Genomic DNA, 14,758 nt, shown 5'->3' with positions numbered 1-14,758 from the left:
AGAGATGGGAACCCTGACCACCTCCAGATGTGTAGAGAGATGGGAACCCTGACCACCTCCAGATGTGTAGAGAGATGGGAACCCTGACCACCTCCTGATGTGTAGAGATGGAAACACTTCCAGGAGGCTTGTAGACCTAGTTGAGGGCCGTGTTTCATTCTGTTGCCAACAGGGCGCTATGAGTTGGAACTGACTTGATGGGATCTCACAACAACAGTGTTAATAGGGAGGGGACCTGGTGCTGTGATGCTTACGGTCCTGGGTGTTAACTGAACGGTTAGTGGTTCCAACCCACCAGCTACCCAGCAGCAGAAAGATATGGTAGTCTGTTTCTGTTTCTATGTATTTGTTGTTGTTGCTAAGTGCTGTGTCCTAGTGACTGACCCTGTATAGGGTTTCCGAGGAGGAACTGGTGAGCTGGAACTGGTGAGTTGACTTTGTGGTTCAAACTAACCTTGGAGTTCAGTGTATTAGCCCTTAGCACCACACCAGGACTCCTCTATGTATGGGGAAACAAAAAAAAAAACAAAAAAGTGGGTGACTTATTTGAGTCACTATGAGTTGGAACCCACTCTTCGGCACTTGGCTGCCACAACAACAATTCACTTCACTGTGGTCCGGAACCAAACCCAAGGCATCTCCGAGCTCTGCCTGCAGAGATACCTAGAGACATGCAGAATCACTCCAGTGACCACACTGCATTTTGAGGAGTGTCTCATTCAAGAGCAGGAGACAAGCTGAGATGGTGAGACATGTGAGTGTGGGGCTACACCTACAGCCCCCTTTGTCCGGGCCATCGGCCAGAGACCCGCTATCTGGATGTGCCTGGAGTTTCGGGTGCTGCACATCAGTATCAGGAATTGTGCTGCAGGAGACAGAACCTTGCTGGACTCCCTGAGGTCTCTGAGGGGACAGCAAGATGGTGATGGGAATCAGAGCTGGGAGGCAGTGGTGAAGGAGGGACAGTGAGGCCTCACCCAGGCCACAGAGCGGGAAGGTGAGAGCTCGTCAGTGATCTGTAACCCACTGCCTTCAAGGGGACCCTACTCACGGTGACCCTACAGGGCAGAGAGGAGCTGCTCCAGAGGGTTTCCCTGGCTGCGAATCTCTACAGAAGCAGCCTCATCTCCCTCTGAGTGGCTGGTGGGTCTGAACTACCCCACGCCTCACCTGCCCCACTTGGGAACCCTTACAATGATCATTGAAGCCAATGTTCACGTCCAGGCCCTGTGTCAGCGGCTCATTTGTGAGTCCAGCCGCAGTTTCCTCAGTCTGGAGTTGTCTGTCTGAGGTGCCTGTTGGCCCAGTGAAGGCTGAATCCAGTTCTGTCTTTGTCACCTGTCCTGCTCAGCCTCCTCTTCCGAGTCCCCGTCTGTTTGCAGACTTTACGAATCCACCTCACCGCCTGTTTGCCTTCTGGGTTAGGTCAGCAGGACTAATATTTGATTTGTGGGCTGTCCCCTGGAAAGCAGGGTGCCCTCTGTGGGGACGTTGGGTCTTCACCTGAAAGCATGACTCAGCCCTGCCTCCTGCACGGTCCCCTCACTCACCCTGGACGTTAGGGACACGAGCAGGACCAAGCGTCAGACAGCAGCCAAAGACTTGAAATCAGCGATGCAGAAGACAAACGGAGTACTGGTGGCTCAGTGGGTATGCACTCTGCAGCTAACTGAAAGGTCGGCGGTTCAAACACCATCAGCTGCTCCATCGGACGAAGATGAGGTTGTCTGCTTCCGTAAACATTGACAGACTAGGAAACCCTATGGGGCAGTTCTCCTTTGTCCAACAGGGTCGCTGTGAGTTGGAATTGGCCCAGCAACAGTGGATGTCAAAGTGATGGAAAACTCATCAAGCACATACTCTAGGATGCCCCCGTCAAAGCTTGTCCCTTGAATCTGGGCTCTTCTGGGAGGAAGCTAACAACAGCTGTCACTGTTAACTTGGCTCTCCCTCTATGAAGGACCCCTCACATGGTACACAAGGGCTGATTCTTCAGAATCAGCAAGCCAGGACTTTCTTCTGAGGTGCCTCTGGATGAACTTGAACCTCCAACCCTTTGACTATCAGCTAAATGAGTTAACTCACTATTTACATCACCCAGGGCCTTTCCCACAAAGGTGCTTCTTTGTATTCACATAGTAATAATGAAATACTAGGAGTCCCGGTGTGGTACTGCAGGACAATGCACAGGACTACAAGGTCAGTTTGAACCAAAGCACTTAACAGCAACCAAGAACAATAAAATAATAACATACAATTGTAATTTTTGCAGTTCAATTTTTTTAAATTGAACTACAATTTTTTATTGACAATATTACAGTGATTACAGTGTGTTGTTGTTGTTAGGTGCCTTTGAATCGACACTGACTCATTGTGACCTTGTGCACAAAAGAATGAAACACTGCCTGGTCCTGTACCAACCTCACAATCACAATTGTTGATATGCTGGAGCCCACCGTTGCTGCCACTGAGCAAATCCATCTCTCTGGGGGTCTTCTTCTTTTTCACTGACCCTCCACTTTACCAAGGCATGATGTTCTTCTCCAGGGACCAGTCCCTCCTGGTCCTCCTATGTCCAAAGTATGAGAGACAAACCAGCCATCCTGGTTTCCAGGGAGCCCTCTGGCTGCACTCCTTCCAACACAGATTTGTTTGTTTTTCTGGCAGCCCACGGTGCTTTTAGAGTTCTTCTCCAACATCATATCTCACATCCATCAGTTCCTCTATGGTCCCACCATGATTACAGCATAATGGAAAGATTCAAGTCACTCAACATGGTGTTTTGAAATTCATCCCAACTATGGACTGAGCGACCGGCAGGTTGGACAGACTCCTAAAGTCCAAGAGCACCAGTGTTTCCATAGTGTTGGGATGGACTCCAGTGCTCTCCTGACCCAGGGCTGAGACCTCGTTTTCTGTCCTTTCTCCTCCAGCAGCTTGAAGGAGACATCTCTTGGGCCCCTCGGTGTCCACTTCATCAGATGTGGGACATAACCTGCGATCTTGTGTGGAAACTTCTGTGGGAATATTGGCGATTTCCGCGCACACGGAAGTCGTTGCCTGGGGAGGTACAATACTTCTCAGTGATGACTCAGGCCTCTGCCTTCATGGTTTTGGTGTGAGCGTGACCCATGTTTGCGTGTCCCTGATAAAAAAGTGACTCAAATCCTTTTTAATACCCAATGGACATGTAGAATATAGAGAGGAAAGACAGAAATGCAAAACTATACACAGCAAGACATCCGGCCCCTACCCTAGCTATGCCCACGTTTACGGGTGACCGGCCCTGCTCTGCTCCATCACCTGTAAGTGGGATGCTGACAGTATTTACACAGGTGTCTGAGGATTTAATGAGACAACACAGACAAAGCGCTGGGCTCTCACCACACATGCATCCCTGAGAGCTGCTGGGAGCCTTCTAGGGGTCGGCACTGAACGAGGTGTTGGTGATACAGCTGAGAAGCAACTAGAGCTCGTGTGGAGCTTAGACACTTGAGAGGGGAGACAGATGCTAAACAAGGAGACTGCAGGCACACTTCACAGGGCCACACCATAGTGCCAGCATCGCTCTTCTATGCGGCGCAAAACCAAAAGCTATGTGTGACTCACTTTGATGTGCTATTTGCTTTATCGTATGGTGTGGAAGCGAACCCACAGTATCTCCGAGATCTGCCCACACTCATACAACATCAGATGACCTAGTAGAGAGATTCAGCGAGCTAAGCAGAAAGAGGGAGTGTTGGGAGGGTGATGGTTATTTTAGAAGGAATAGTCAGGGAAGACTTCTTGGAGGCGGTAACATTTGAGAGGAGACCTGAGGGAGGGAGCATAATGGAGACCTGGGAAATTGTACTCAGGGCCTCAGGCAGGAGATGGAAGTCTGTTGTGTTAAAAAGACTGAGAGATGACTGGGGTTGGGACAAGGTGGAGCAAACGAGGTGCTGAGGGAGAGGTAGGAGAGGAGGTCAGCAGGTCTGCAGGGGGTGAGGCCCTTTGGAACAAACTAATCTTCACATGGCTCTTGCATATTCTTGTATGTACATGAGTGACTTCAGTTTGTATAAAAAATTCCATGAGATTTTAATTTAATTTTTCATGAACATTTTGAAGCCTCTTTGTAGATATGTTGTTTCTGTTTGGTGCCATCAAGTCAGTCTGGACTCACAGTAGTGACCCCAGGCATGGCAGGACAAAACTGCTGTTGGTCGTCTGCCTTGCTGAGTGTGAAGCCACGTCTGTAAACTGTGCCAATCCAGCTCATTGATTACTGATCCTCTATTTGGTGTCCTCTTCCTTTCCTCCTGACAACTTGCCCAAAGTCTGTGAGGCCATGTCTCGGCCATCATTGCTTCGAAGACAGATTAGCTCCTTCTTTTGGAACCAGGAGTCCTGGTAGCTCAGTGATTAAGTGCTCAATTCCTAACTTCAAAATCGGAGGTTCAAACCCATCAACCATCTATGGAGAAAGATGAGCTAATCTGCTTCTGTAAAGATTTACAGTCTTGGAAATCTTATGGAGAAAGTTCTACTCTGTCTTCTTGGCTCTCTGTGAGTTGGAATCAACTTGAGTGTAATGAGCTTACTGAAGTTTTAAAATTCGTATATCCATGATGTTTACCAGCATCATCATTTAAATAAGCCAACTCTTCTTCAGTCTCCCTTGGACATTTTCCGACCTTTACATGCATATAAAGATGGAAACCACCATGATTGATCTAGTCACCAAAGACACAGCTTTGCTTTTGAACACTTTAAAGAGATCTTTTGCAGCAGACTTTCCCAAAGCAAGAAGTTGTTTGATTTCTTGACTGTTGTACATTTCTAGTATTACATATTTGTTTTATAAAGACATTTATTTCTCTATATTTTCTAATTGGCTACTTTTGATTTCTAAAAACAATGCACTGTTTTGTTTTTTACATTCTCCCATAATTAGCCAGATTGGTGGTTATGTGCTGTGGAGTCGGTTCTGACTCATAGTGACCCTGTTCAGGGTTTCTGAGGCTGTAAATCTTTACCGGAGCAGAAAGCCTCAGCTTTCTCCCATGGAACAGCTGGTAGTTTCGAACTGCTGACCTTGAGGTTTGCAGCCTGATTCATAACCACTATGCTACCAGAGCTCCTTAATTAGCCAGATTACAAATGGTCTTCCCTCCATTTTATAGATAATTACCTTGGCTTCATGATCTCTAGACAAGAGTGTTGTCCCACCTTGCCCACAGAGGCACAGTTTATTTTGTTACCTTGTCTGATTGCATCATCTAGCACCCCTAGAACAATGTTAAGTTACAGCAACAATGACAGAATCCAACTCTGTTGGGGGTCAGGCAGATTGGGAGGGAGCAAAACATGTTTTCCTCCTTCCATACATCCACAGAAGAACCTCCGGACACCAGCAGCAGGAGGGTGTGCTGAATCTCCCACCAGCGCCTGAAACATCCTCAGGCACAAAGTTCATTCTCAGCAAGACACACGCCCTAACATAGCGCTGAGAGGAAAGTAACGGGAGGAAATGGGTTAATGAAGTCAAATCTGTCCTAAAACATGGCTGTGTTGCCAACACCACTGACGTAGGTTGGACTCCTTTGAATTTTTGTGTAGTACTGAGATCTGATGGGAAGCCAGGGATAACATTCGGTGTAGTACAGTAAACAAGCCACTCTCAAATCCATACTCACACAAACCAAGTTTAGGGACAGATTTATATCTATCTGGGACTAAATCCAAGGCAAAACAACCCTCTACCTTCCTTCTCCTGAATTTCTTCAGAACAGCCTGCAGGGAAAATATTCTCTCTATAGGCACTTTCTCTTCAGGGGATAAGTTCCTGTCTGTCAGCTCAGAGGGACAGCTGCCCACATCCTCAGCACAGTGGTAACCCCAGTACACTGAAATAAATGTGGTTCTATTTGGCATGTGATGGTTAAAGCTCATGTTGAAAGGCACGGCCGAGATTCTGCACCTTCTGCCTTTCATAACTGGACATGGCCTTCGCCAACTGGGGGAGGGTTAACTGCCCTCTTCTGATCGGATGTCTTTGGCACAGCCCAGGGACGGGCACGCTGGGTAAGGGATCCAAGACTTCAATGTCTCACACTAGAGCTAATGAAACAAGCTTCGAGATGTCTGGGATCTGGGCCAGCCCCTCTGTCACATGGTTGACTGAGGAGACATCAAAGGTCAGCTGATCTAACTGGTGTGGGGAGGGCCATGGAGTGTCCACCAGGCTCTGTCCCTGTAAGCTGGACGGCACTTTTGTTGGCAAGAATCATTGAGCATCACTCGGTTCACCCACATTTCTGTTAACTTTGTAAATATTAAAAGAAACATGCTTTTGAGTTCCATTGCTTTTAAATTTGTAAATATGGTGAATTGGTCGTTTAGCAAATTGGCCCCTTGGAAAATTTGCTTTTGGTGAGTTGACCTCCTGTCCACCTGACTTACACAGAAGAGAAACATTCTTTCCAAGGAATGAATGTGTTTTTCTCGGTTTCCCCAATATTTTTCCCCAGTAGCTTTACTCTATCAACAACCTTGGTAGGTTTCTTCAAGCTGGACCATACACCGGCATCCCTTTTAGAGAGTATCAAACACACAGAAATGTCATCTGAGCCATTCTGGAACTGCCTGGTTGGTGGCCTCCACCCACCTGTTTGTTGGTCATTTGAGGAGTGTTTCCTCCACCCACCCCATTGTTGATTCATGGCTGAAGGCATAAGTAACTCAAAGCAAACATGAGGAGTTTCAGGAGACCAAGGCGAAATCAGAGACATCATGCAGAGGGCAGGAGGCTGGGAAGGGGGCTGTGTTTTGTGCTGAAATCGGTTAAATGTACAACTTGATATGATAAGAACTTGGGGAGAAGCGTGCTTCTTATTTTAAAAATCACCCTCAATTTCACAATGGACTTCTGATACTGCAGCCAATTAGCTCTGGAGAACCAATTTTGGCATCAAGAATTCAAAGTGTCAATGTTTGTTTCATCAGTGCCGCCTTCCTCCTCTCAACACTGCCCTGTCTGTGCAGAGCCTGAACCCGGGTCAGCTGACCTCACGGCGCTCATCCCAGACACTCTTGTGACCACAAGTCATGAGGACACTGTGGCAGCAGCAATGGGCTCAAACATAGCAATGATTGTGAAGTTGTTTGTGAGAACAAAAAGCTGTTCTCACACAGCCAGGGAAAGCTCTCTCCTTTGTGTCCAACAGGACAGTGACTCAGAGACAAAACAGCAAGAACACAAAGAACCCTTCAGTAAGACCCCTTTCCATACACAACTCTTGAGTTCCTGGATGGATCACCAGCTCAGACTACATGCGCACAGTCAAAACCAACCACAGGTTGGTTATTAGGGCTCCGGCATTCTTGGCTTAAAATTAAGTCCTTGGGTACTGCAAATGGTTTGTGCCCAGTTCGGTTGTGAGCCTAGCTAAAGGTTGGTGGTTCAAGTCCAGCCAGTGGATCCACATAAGAAAAGTCTGGATGGCCTGGTGCCATGAAGACGACAGGCAAGGAGACCCTAGGGACTAGAGAGCAGTTCTACTCTGTCACATGGAGGGTCTCCATGAGTCGGAAATGTCTTGATGGCAACTAACAATGACCTCCTTGATTTGTGTGATCTCGGCTTTCTGTACTGCTACCTCACTCATTCACTCAAGGTACAGAGATGACCAAACCAAGTGAACGTCTGAACCATTCCAGAGTTGACTTCCTATGAGGGGAGAGAGAAGAGACACAGATCACCTACTATGACCTGCTACCATCCAGTGCATCCTGACTCAGAGTGACCCGTTGTTGTTGTTAATTTTGACTCATAGTGACCCAGGATAGGATTTCTGAAGAGTGACCACTGTACTTGAACTACTGACACTGTAGTTAGCAGTCCAGTGAGGACCCTACAGCACCACACCAAGAGTCAAGGGAGAATCAATGGTAGGTGGACTTTGTTGTTGTTGTTAAGTGCCGTTGAGTCGACTCCGACCCATAGTGACCCTGTATAAGGTTTCTGAGGAGCAGCTGGTGAGCTGGAACCACCAACCTTGCAGTTCAAATGGCTTTGCAGTCTGGGGCATTAACCTACCATCAAGTTGGTACCGACTCACAGTGACCCTGTGCACAGTAGAACGAAACACTGCGCCAACTGGTCCTGGGCCAGCCTCACAATCGTTGCCATGTTTGAGCCCATCGATGCTGCCACTGTGCCAATCCATCTCATTGTGGGTCTTCCTCTTTTACTCTGACCCTCCTCTTTACCATGCATGATATACTTCTCCAGCGACTGGTCCCTTCTGATAATATGTCCAAAGTATGAGAGATGAAGTCTGGCCATCCTGGCTTCAAAAGAGCACTCTGGCTACACTTCTTCCAACACAGATTGGTTTGTTCTTTTGGCAGTCATGGTACTTTCAATATTCTCCTCCAACACCATAACTTAAATGCACTAACTCTTCTATGGTCTTCCTTATTCACTGTCTAACTTGCACATACATATGGGGATGTATACATATACTGAAAATACCAAACACCATGACTTAGGTCAGGCTCCCTTTGGTCCTCAAACTGACATATTGGTCCTTGAGCACTTTAAAGAGGTCTTGTGTAGCAGATTTGCCTAATGCTATGCAAGGTCAGCAGTTCAAGCTCACCATCCACTCCTTGGAAACCCTGTACAGGATTACTATGGGTCAGAATCAACTCAAGGGCACTTAACAACAACAACAACACACATCTTTTGATTTCTTGACTGCTGTTTCAAGAATATTGATGGTTGATCTGAGCAAAATGAAGTCTTTGACAACTTTGATCTTTTCTCCAATGATATGGATGTTGTTTATTGGTCCAGTGGTGAGGATTTTTGTTTTCTTTACATTGAGATGCAATCCATACTGAAGGCTGTAGTCTTTGATCTTCATCAGTATTTTATATCATTTTTTGCTTGCAGCAAGCAAGTTGTATCATCTGCATATCTCAGGTTGTTAATGAGTCTTCCCCCAATTCTAATGCCATGCTCTTCATATAATCCAGCTTCTAGGATCATGTGCTCAGCATACAGATTGAATAAGAATGGTGTAAAACGCAACCCTGGTGCACACCTTTCCTAATTTTAAACCATTCGGTGTTCCCTTGTTCTGTTGAAACAAATGCCTCTTGGTCTATGTGAAGATTTCTCATGAGCACAATTAAGTGTTCTGGAATACTCATACTTCACAATGTTGTGCATAGCTTGTCATGATCCACACAATGGAAAGCCTTTGCATAGTCAATAAAGCACAGGTAAACGTCTTTCTGGTATTCTCTGCTTTCAACCAAGATCAGACATCAGCAATGATATCCCTCGTTCCACGTCCTCTTTTGAATCCGACTTGAACCTCTGGAAGTTCTCTGTCAATGTATGGTTGCAGCCGCTTTTGTATTATCTTTGGCAAAATTTTGTTTGTATGTTATATTTATGATATTATCTGATGATTTCTGCATTCTGTTTGATGACCTCTCTTTGTAATGGCTACAAATATGATCTTTTCCAGTCAGTTGGCCAGGTTGCTGTCTTCCAAATTTCTTGGCATAGATGAGTGAGTGCCTCCAGTGCTGCATCCATTTGCTGAAGGTTTCAATTTTTATTCCATCAATTCCTGATGCCTTGTTCTTTGCCAATGCCTTCAATGCACCTGTACTTCTTCCTTGAGTATCATTGGCTCTTGATCATATGCTACCTCTTGAAATTGTTGAACATCGATTATTTATTTTTGGTACAGTGACTCTGTGCATTCCTTCCATCTTCTTTTGATGCTTTCTGCATCATTCAATACTTTTTCCATAGAATCTTTCAATATTTCAGGTCAAGGTTTGAATTTTTTCTTCAGTTCCCTCAGCTTGAGAAATGCTGAGCATGTTCTTCCCTTTTGTTTTTCTAACTCCAGGCCTTTGCACATTTTGTTGTAATATTTGACTTTGTCTTCTCAAGCTACCCTTTGAAATTCTCTGTTCAGCTCTTTTACCTCCTCATTTCTTCCATTTGCTTTAGCATCTCTATGCTAGAGAGCAAGTCTCAGAGTCTCTTCTGACATCCACTTTGGTCTTTTCCTTCTTTCTTGTCTTGTTAATGACTGTTCCCTTTCCTCCTGTAGAATGTTCTTGGTGGGCTTTAGGCTCAGGCAATGGGCAGAGTGCAAAATGGTGCTGGGGCATCCATGGACAGGAGGGGGCATCAGCCAGCATTACTGAGAAGCAGGGTGAAAAGTTGGCCTTCCTCCCACAATCCTTTGAGCCTAAATCCCCTGTGAACTGGTTTTATTCTTTTATTCTAAGCATCACCTATTGTCTGACTGGCCTGCTTTGGACATGCCATCAGGAGGGACCAATTTCTGGAGGAGGACATTGTGTTTGGTGAAGTTGAGGGCCAGTGAAGGCGAGGGAGATCCTGCTGAGATGGATCAGCACTATGGCCACATGATGGACCCGAATCTGCTGGTGGTTGTTACATTGACACAGGACAAGGTAATGTTTGGTTCTGTTGTATGAAATATCATGTAGCAGAGCTGATGATATCAGCAAGCATTACCCCAGGAGTCAGACTGAGCTGAAATAAAGCCAGTCAGGGAACACTCAAATGTCAGGTAGACGGTCAGATCTCCTGGTTTACTTGGGAGGAAACCGAAGGAGAAAAGTGGACGTGTCCCCCCGAGCTTGGCTTCCTGTCAGTGTCCCCACTGGAGAGCACCCAAGGAGGTGGCCCCTTGGGAAGACCTCAGGGATCACGGGCCTCCGGTCACCACACACCACAGGTCACCACACACTTACTCTAGTCTTTCCGCTTCTTTTCTTCGAAGGTCTAAGTCCCGCTGAATAACCTCCCAGACGTGCTTAGCCTCTTCATCAGTCAGTTTGGAAAGATCCAGTTTTTTCCCCATCTTGACTTCTTGTCAGAATCAGACCTAGAAAATCACAGGATGATGAAGGTCAGCCTTTTTGGGTACCAGCAAACTCACAGAGTAGGAGACCCTGAGAGAAACCTATTTCCCAAGAGATTTGTCTGTACCTGGGTGGAGTCATTGATCTTTTAACAAACCAGTGCTTGTTGGGACATTTGTAGAATATGTATAAAAACTACCACTTCCTGGAACATGAGGGAAAGGGTCACTTGGGCCCCCTTACTCCCTTTCCATGGTGAAATGATGCCAATGGTTGGAGCATCAGATGACACACTTCTATCACTTGCCATGCCATCATTTTGCCTCCAATGAGCTGACACAATGTCACAGCAAAGTTGGTCCAGGACTAGACCATGTTTCCTTCTGCTCAACGGGAGGTCGTCCTGAGCTGGAGTCAGCTCATAGGTAGTACACAGCAGTAACGGCGATGACAACAACAACAACAACGTGTTCTGTGTTTGCTTTTGTGCCAAGAAGAGATGTCAACCCCAGAGATGCACTGTGGGAGAGACTTCCGTCCCTCTTCATCTCGCCTTAGAACCCCTGGGGTATGAGGGGACAACATAGAAAAGAGGTCAACTTTAGTACTGCTGACTTCCTGTGGCCCCCAGAGTGGCATTTCAGTGGGTGATGCAGGGCTGTGCAGGGCAGAGGGAGACTTGGAAGTCTGACTCACTAAGACCTAAACATCTGGAAGGTCCTGCTCTCCCCTGGACTTGGGTGTCCACTCAAGCTTGCCATGTGGGAAGTGCTCTGAGTCCCTGAGAGGTCATGGTGTCTGCATGATTCCTAGAACTGTATGTTTCATGGTTGAAACACTCACACACCTTCACGGTGGTACAAAGTGAGGGGAGAACACCAGGTGAGTACTACCTACTCAGGAGCCTCACCTGCTGGGAGGCGGGGGCAGAGGCTCTCAACCCTGGGTGTATATTAACATCACCTGGGAGCCTACGGCGATCCTGTCTGGATTCAAGTGCTCGCTAGAGGAAGAAAATAATTGTGCTCACTTGGAGCCCAGCTCATGGTGACCCCTTGTGCAGAGGAGAACGTCTCCATAGGGTTTTCCTGGCTGTGCCCTTTCAGACACAGATCAAAGACCTGTCTTCTGAGCTGCCTCTGGGTGGATTTAAACTGGCAACATTTCATGAGTAGCTGAGTGCATTAATCATCTGCATCACCCAGGGGTTCCTTAATAGAACAGTACATCACTTGATACTTTGCATGATGGATGTTTCTAGAAAATTTGATGATCAGGAACTGAAGCTTCAGCTGCTATGAACAGCCCTTTAGGAAGTACACTAAATCTGTTCTCAATCAATGCCAAAGGAGGAAAGAAAATCGAGACATCAGACACCAAGGTAAGTCTACTCAATGTGTGGTCCTTGGACCAGCAGCATAGCCTAGGAGCCTGATGGAAATCTCAGGCCCTGTCCCAGACCTAACCTCTTGAATCAGAATCTATTTTAACAAGGTCCCCAGGTGGTTCACATGCACCTTAGGGCTTGAGTTGGTTTGGGTAAGTCACAGACAATCTTGGTTTGAGTGTCCTGTTGGACAGGTGGTATGGGGTAGGTGAGGCATGGTGATGGTTGAGCAGAGAATGAGCTCAGGTCCTCCTGCTGACCACCCAATATTGCCCTCTGCTGAATAATGCTGCTTGTGCAGCCCTGAAGGCTGACCTGATGCACTGTAGCTAGTCAAACACTTTTTTATTTTAAACTGAATTTAGCTTTTGGGGCAAGAAAAAGTTAAAACCAAACTCATTATTGATGCTTCCTTAAATCCCTACGTTTTCTGGCTTATAAAAGTTTTGGAACAAAAAATGTCTTTTCTGATTCATTACTATTCATTTTTATTTTTCACCAATTTTGAAGGAAAAAAACAACACATCAAAAGACAATCATTCATTGGGATTCTATTTCAGACTGGACAAAGTACCATGACCATCATCTGCCATTCATTACTCTCTAGTCTCCTAATGCAGGAGTCAAAATTCTGGGATGCATTTTAAGGAACTCAACTCCTAAGGTGTGAAAGAGAAGAAAAAAACCAAGGAAACAAAGCATATTGTTGTTCAAGTGTTCACAGGCATGGTCAGCTTGACCAGCAAGAGGACTCTGAGAAGACAAGAATCCTCACAACTGGACCAATAAGAAACATTATGGTAAATTGAGAAAAATTGATGTTGTCAAGAATTTCATTGTACTTGGATCCATAATCAATGCCCATGGAAAGAGCAGTCAAGCAATTGAAGGGCGTGTTATGGCATTGAGGAAATCTTTGACAAAAAAGCACTTTAAAATGTTAAAAAGGAAAGATGTCACTTTGAAGACTAAGTTATACCTGGCATATTGTCCAGCTTTCACACACACATGAGGTATTTTCAGTGGCCTCAAATGTATTTGAAGACATGGTGTGGCACTGTAGGATCAGCACTGGACTGCTAACCACAAGGTTTGTTTTTCAAACCTGCCAGCCACTCCTTGGTCACCCTATAAAGGGTCACTATGAGTCAGAATCAACTTGATAGCATTTAACAACAATAGCAAATGTAAATAAAAGTTGGACAATGAATAAAGTAGGCTGCAGAAGAATGGATGCCTTTGAACTTTGGTGTTGGCGAAGACTATAGAATATGGACTGCCAGAAGAACGAACAAAGTTGCCGTGGAAGAAGTCCAGCCAGAATGCTCTTTAGAAGTGAAGTTGGTGAGATTTTGTCTCATGGACATGAGATCAGAAGGAACCAGTCCCTGGAGAAAGACGTCATACTTTGTAGAGTAGAGGGTCGGAGAGAAAGAAGACTCTCAAAGACAAGGACTGGCACAGTGGCTGTAACAATTGGCTAAAGTGTGGCAACAATTGTGAGGAGGATGCAGGACTGGGCAGTGTGTCCTTGTGTTGACCCGGGGGTTGCAATGAGTTGAGCTCACTGGATGAGACCTAATAACTAACAACATTGATTTAATTGTGCAAGAATATTGAATATATCAGGACTATCAGAAGAAAAATATTCATCTTAGAAGCAGTATAATCAGCATGTTCCTTATAAGTGAGTACAGTGAGCCACCAACTGGATTATTGTGGACATGCCATCAGAAAACACCAATTGCTACAAAAGGACATCAAGTTTGGTAAAGCAGAAGGACAGTGAAAATGTAGGAATTTCCATCCACGAAATGGGTTGATCCAAGAGTCACACAATGGACTCAAACATACCAGCCATCGTGAGGATACTTCAGGACTAGGAAGGTTTCCTTCCGTAGCATGGAAAATTATGAGTCAGAGCCTACTCGAGGGCAAGTAGCAATGATCATCATCAAGCCAGCACTGAAGTCTAGACATCTCACTGTTTCCTATGGAGAAGTGCTTGGTCTCCCAGACACCCCACCTTTCAAGTCTATTTTCCTTCTGTTAATGCATTTCTATTATGATACATTTGAGTTATGTTGTTGGAGAAGAACATTGAAAGTATCATGGACTTCCAGAAGCACAAACAAACCAGAATGGTCCTTAGAAGCCAGGATGCTGAGGCTTCATCTCTCATACTTCAGACACATTGTCAGGAGGGACCAGTCTCTATAGAAGGATATCATGCTTCGTAAAGTGAAGGGTCAGCGAAAAAGAGGAAGAGCCACATGAGATGGACTGACACAGTCACAGCAGTAATGGGCCCAAATAGGACAACAATTGAGGTTGGCCCAGGACCACACAGTGTTTCCTTCTATTGTGTCTAGGGTCACTAACTACATGATGGTCCCTAACCTACCTGATGGTCCCTAACCTACATGATGGTCCCTAACCTACATGATGGTCCCTAACCTACAT

At 45.8% G+C, this 14,758-nt stretch overlaps 1 protein-coding gene across 1 annotated transcript in view; it reads right to left on the bottom strand.

Moving 5' to 3' along the window:
- The window catches only part of MLPH (melanophilin), a 44,492-nt gene extending 33,585 nt beyond the window's left edge, over positions 1–10,907 (bottom strand). The window contains exon 1 of the mRNA XM_006866779.1: positions 10,798–10,907. Within this exon, the coding sequence (XP_006866841.1) occupies positions 10,798–10,907 (110 nt within the window). The remainder of the gene's footprint in view (positions 1–10,797) is intronic.
- Positions 10,908–14,758: the final 3,851 nt, after the last annotated feature.

The sequence above is a fragment of the Chrysochloris asiatica genome, unplaced genomic scaffold, assembly GCF_000296735.1.
Source record: "Chrysochloris asiatica unplaced genomic scaffold, ChrAsi1.0 scaffold00096, whole genome shotgun sequence".
In the NCBI taxonomy this organism is placed as follows: Eukaryota; Metazoa; Chordata; class Mammalia; order Afrosoricida; family Chrysochloridae; genus Chrysochloris; species Chrysochloris asiatica.
Note: the sequence above shows the minus strand (reverse complement) of the source record. Positions and strands in the feature narration are given on the sequence as shown.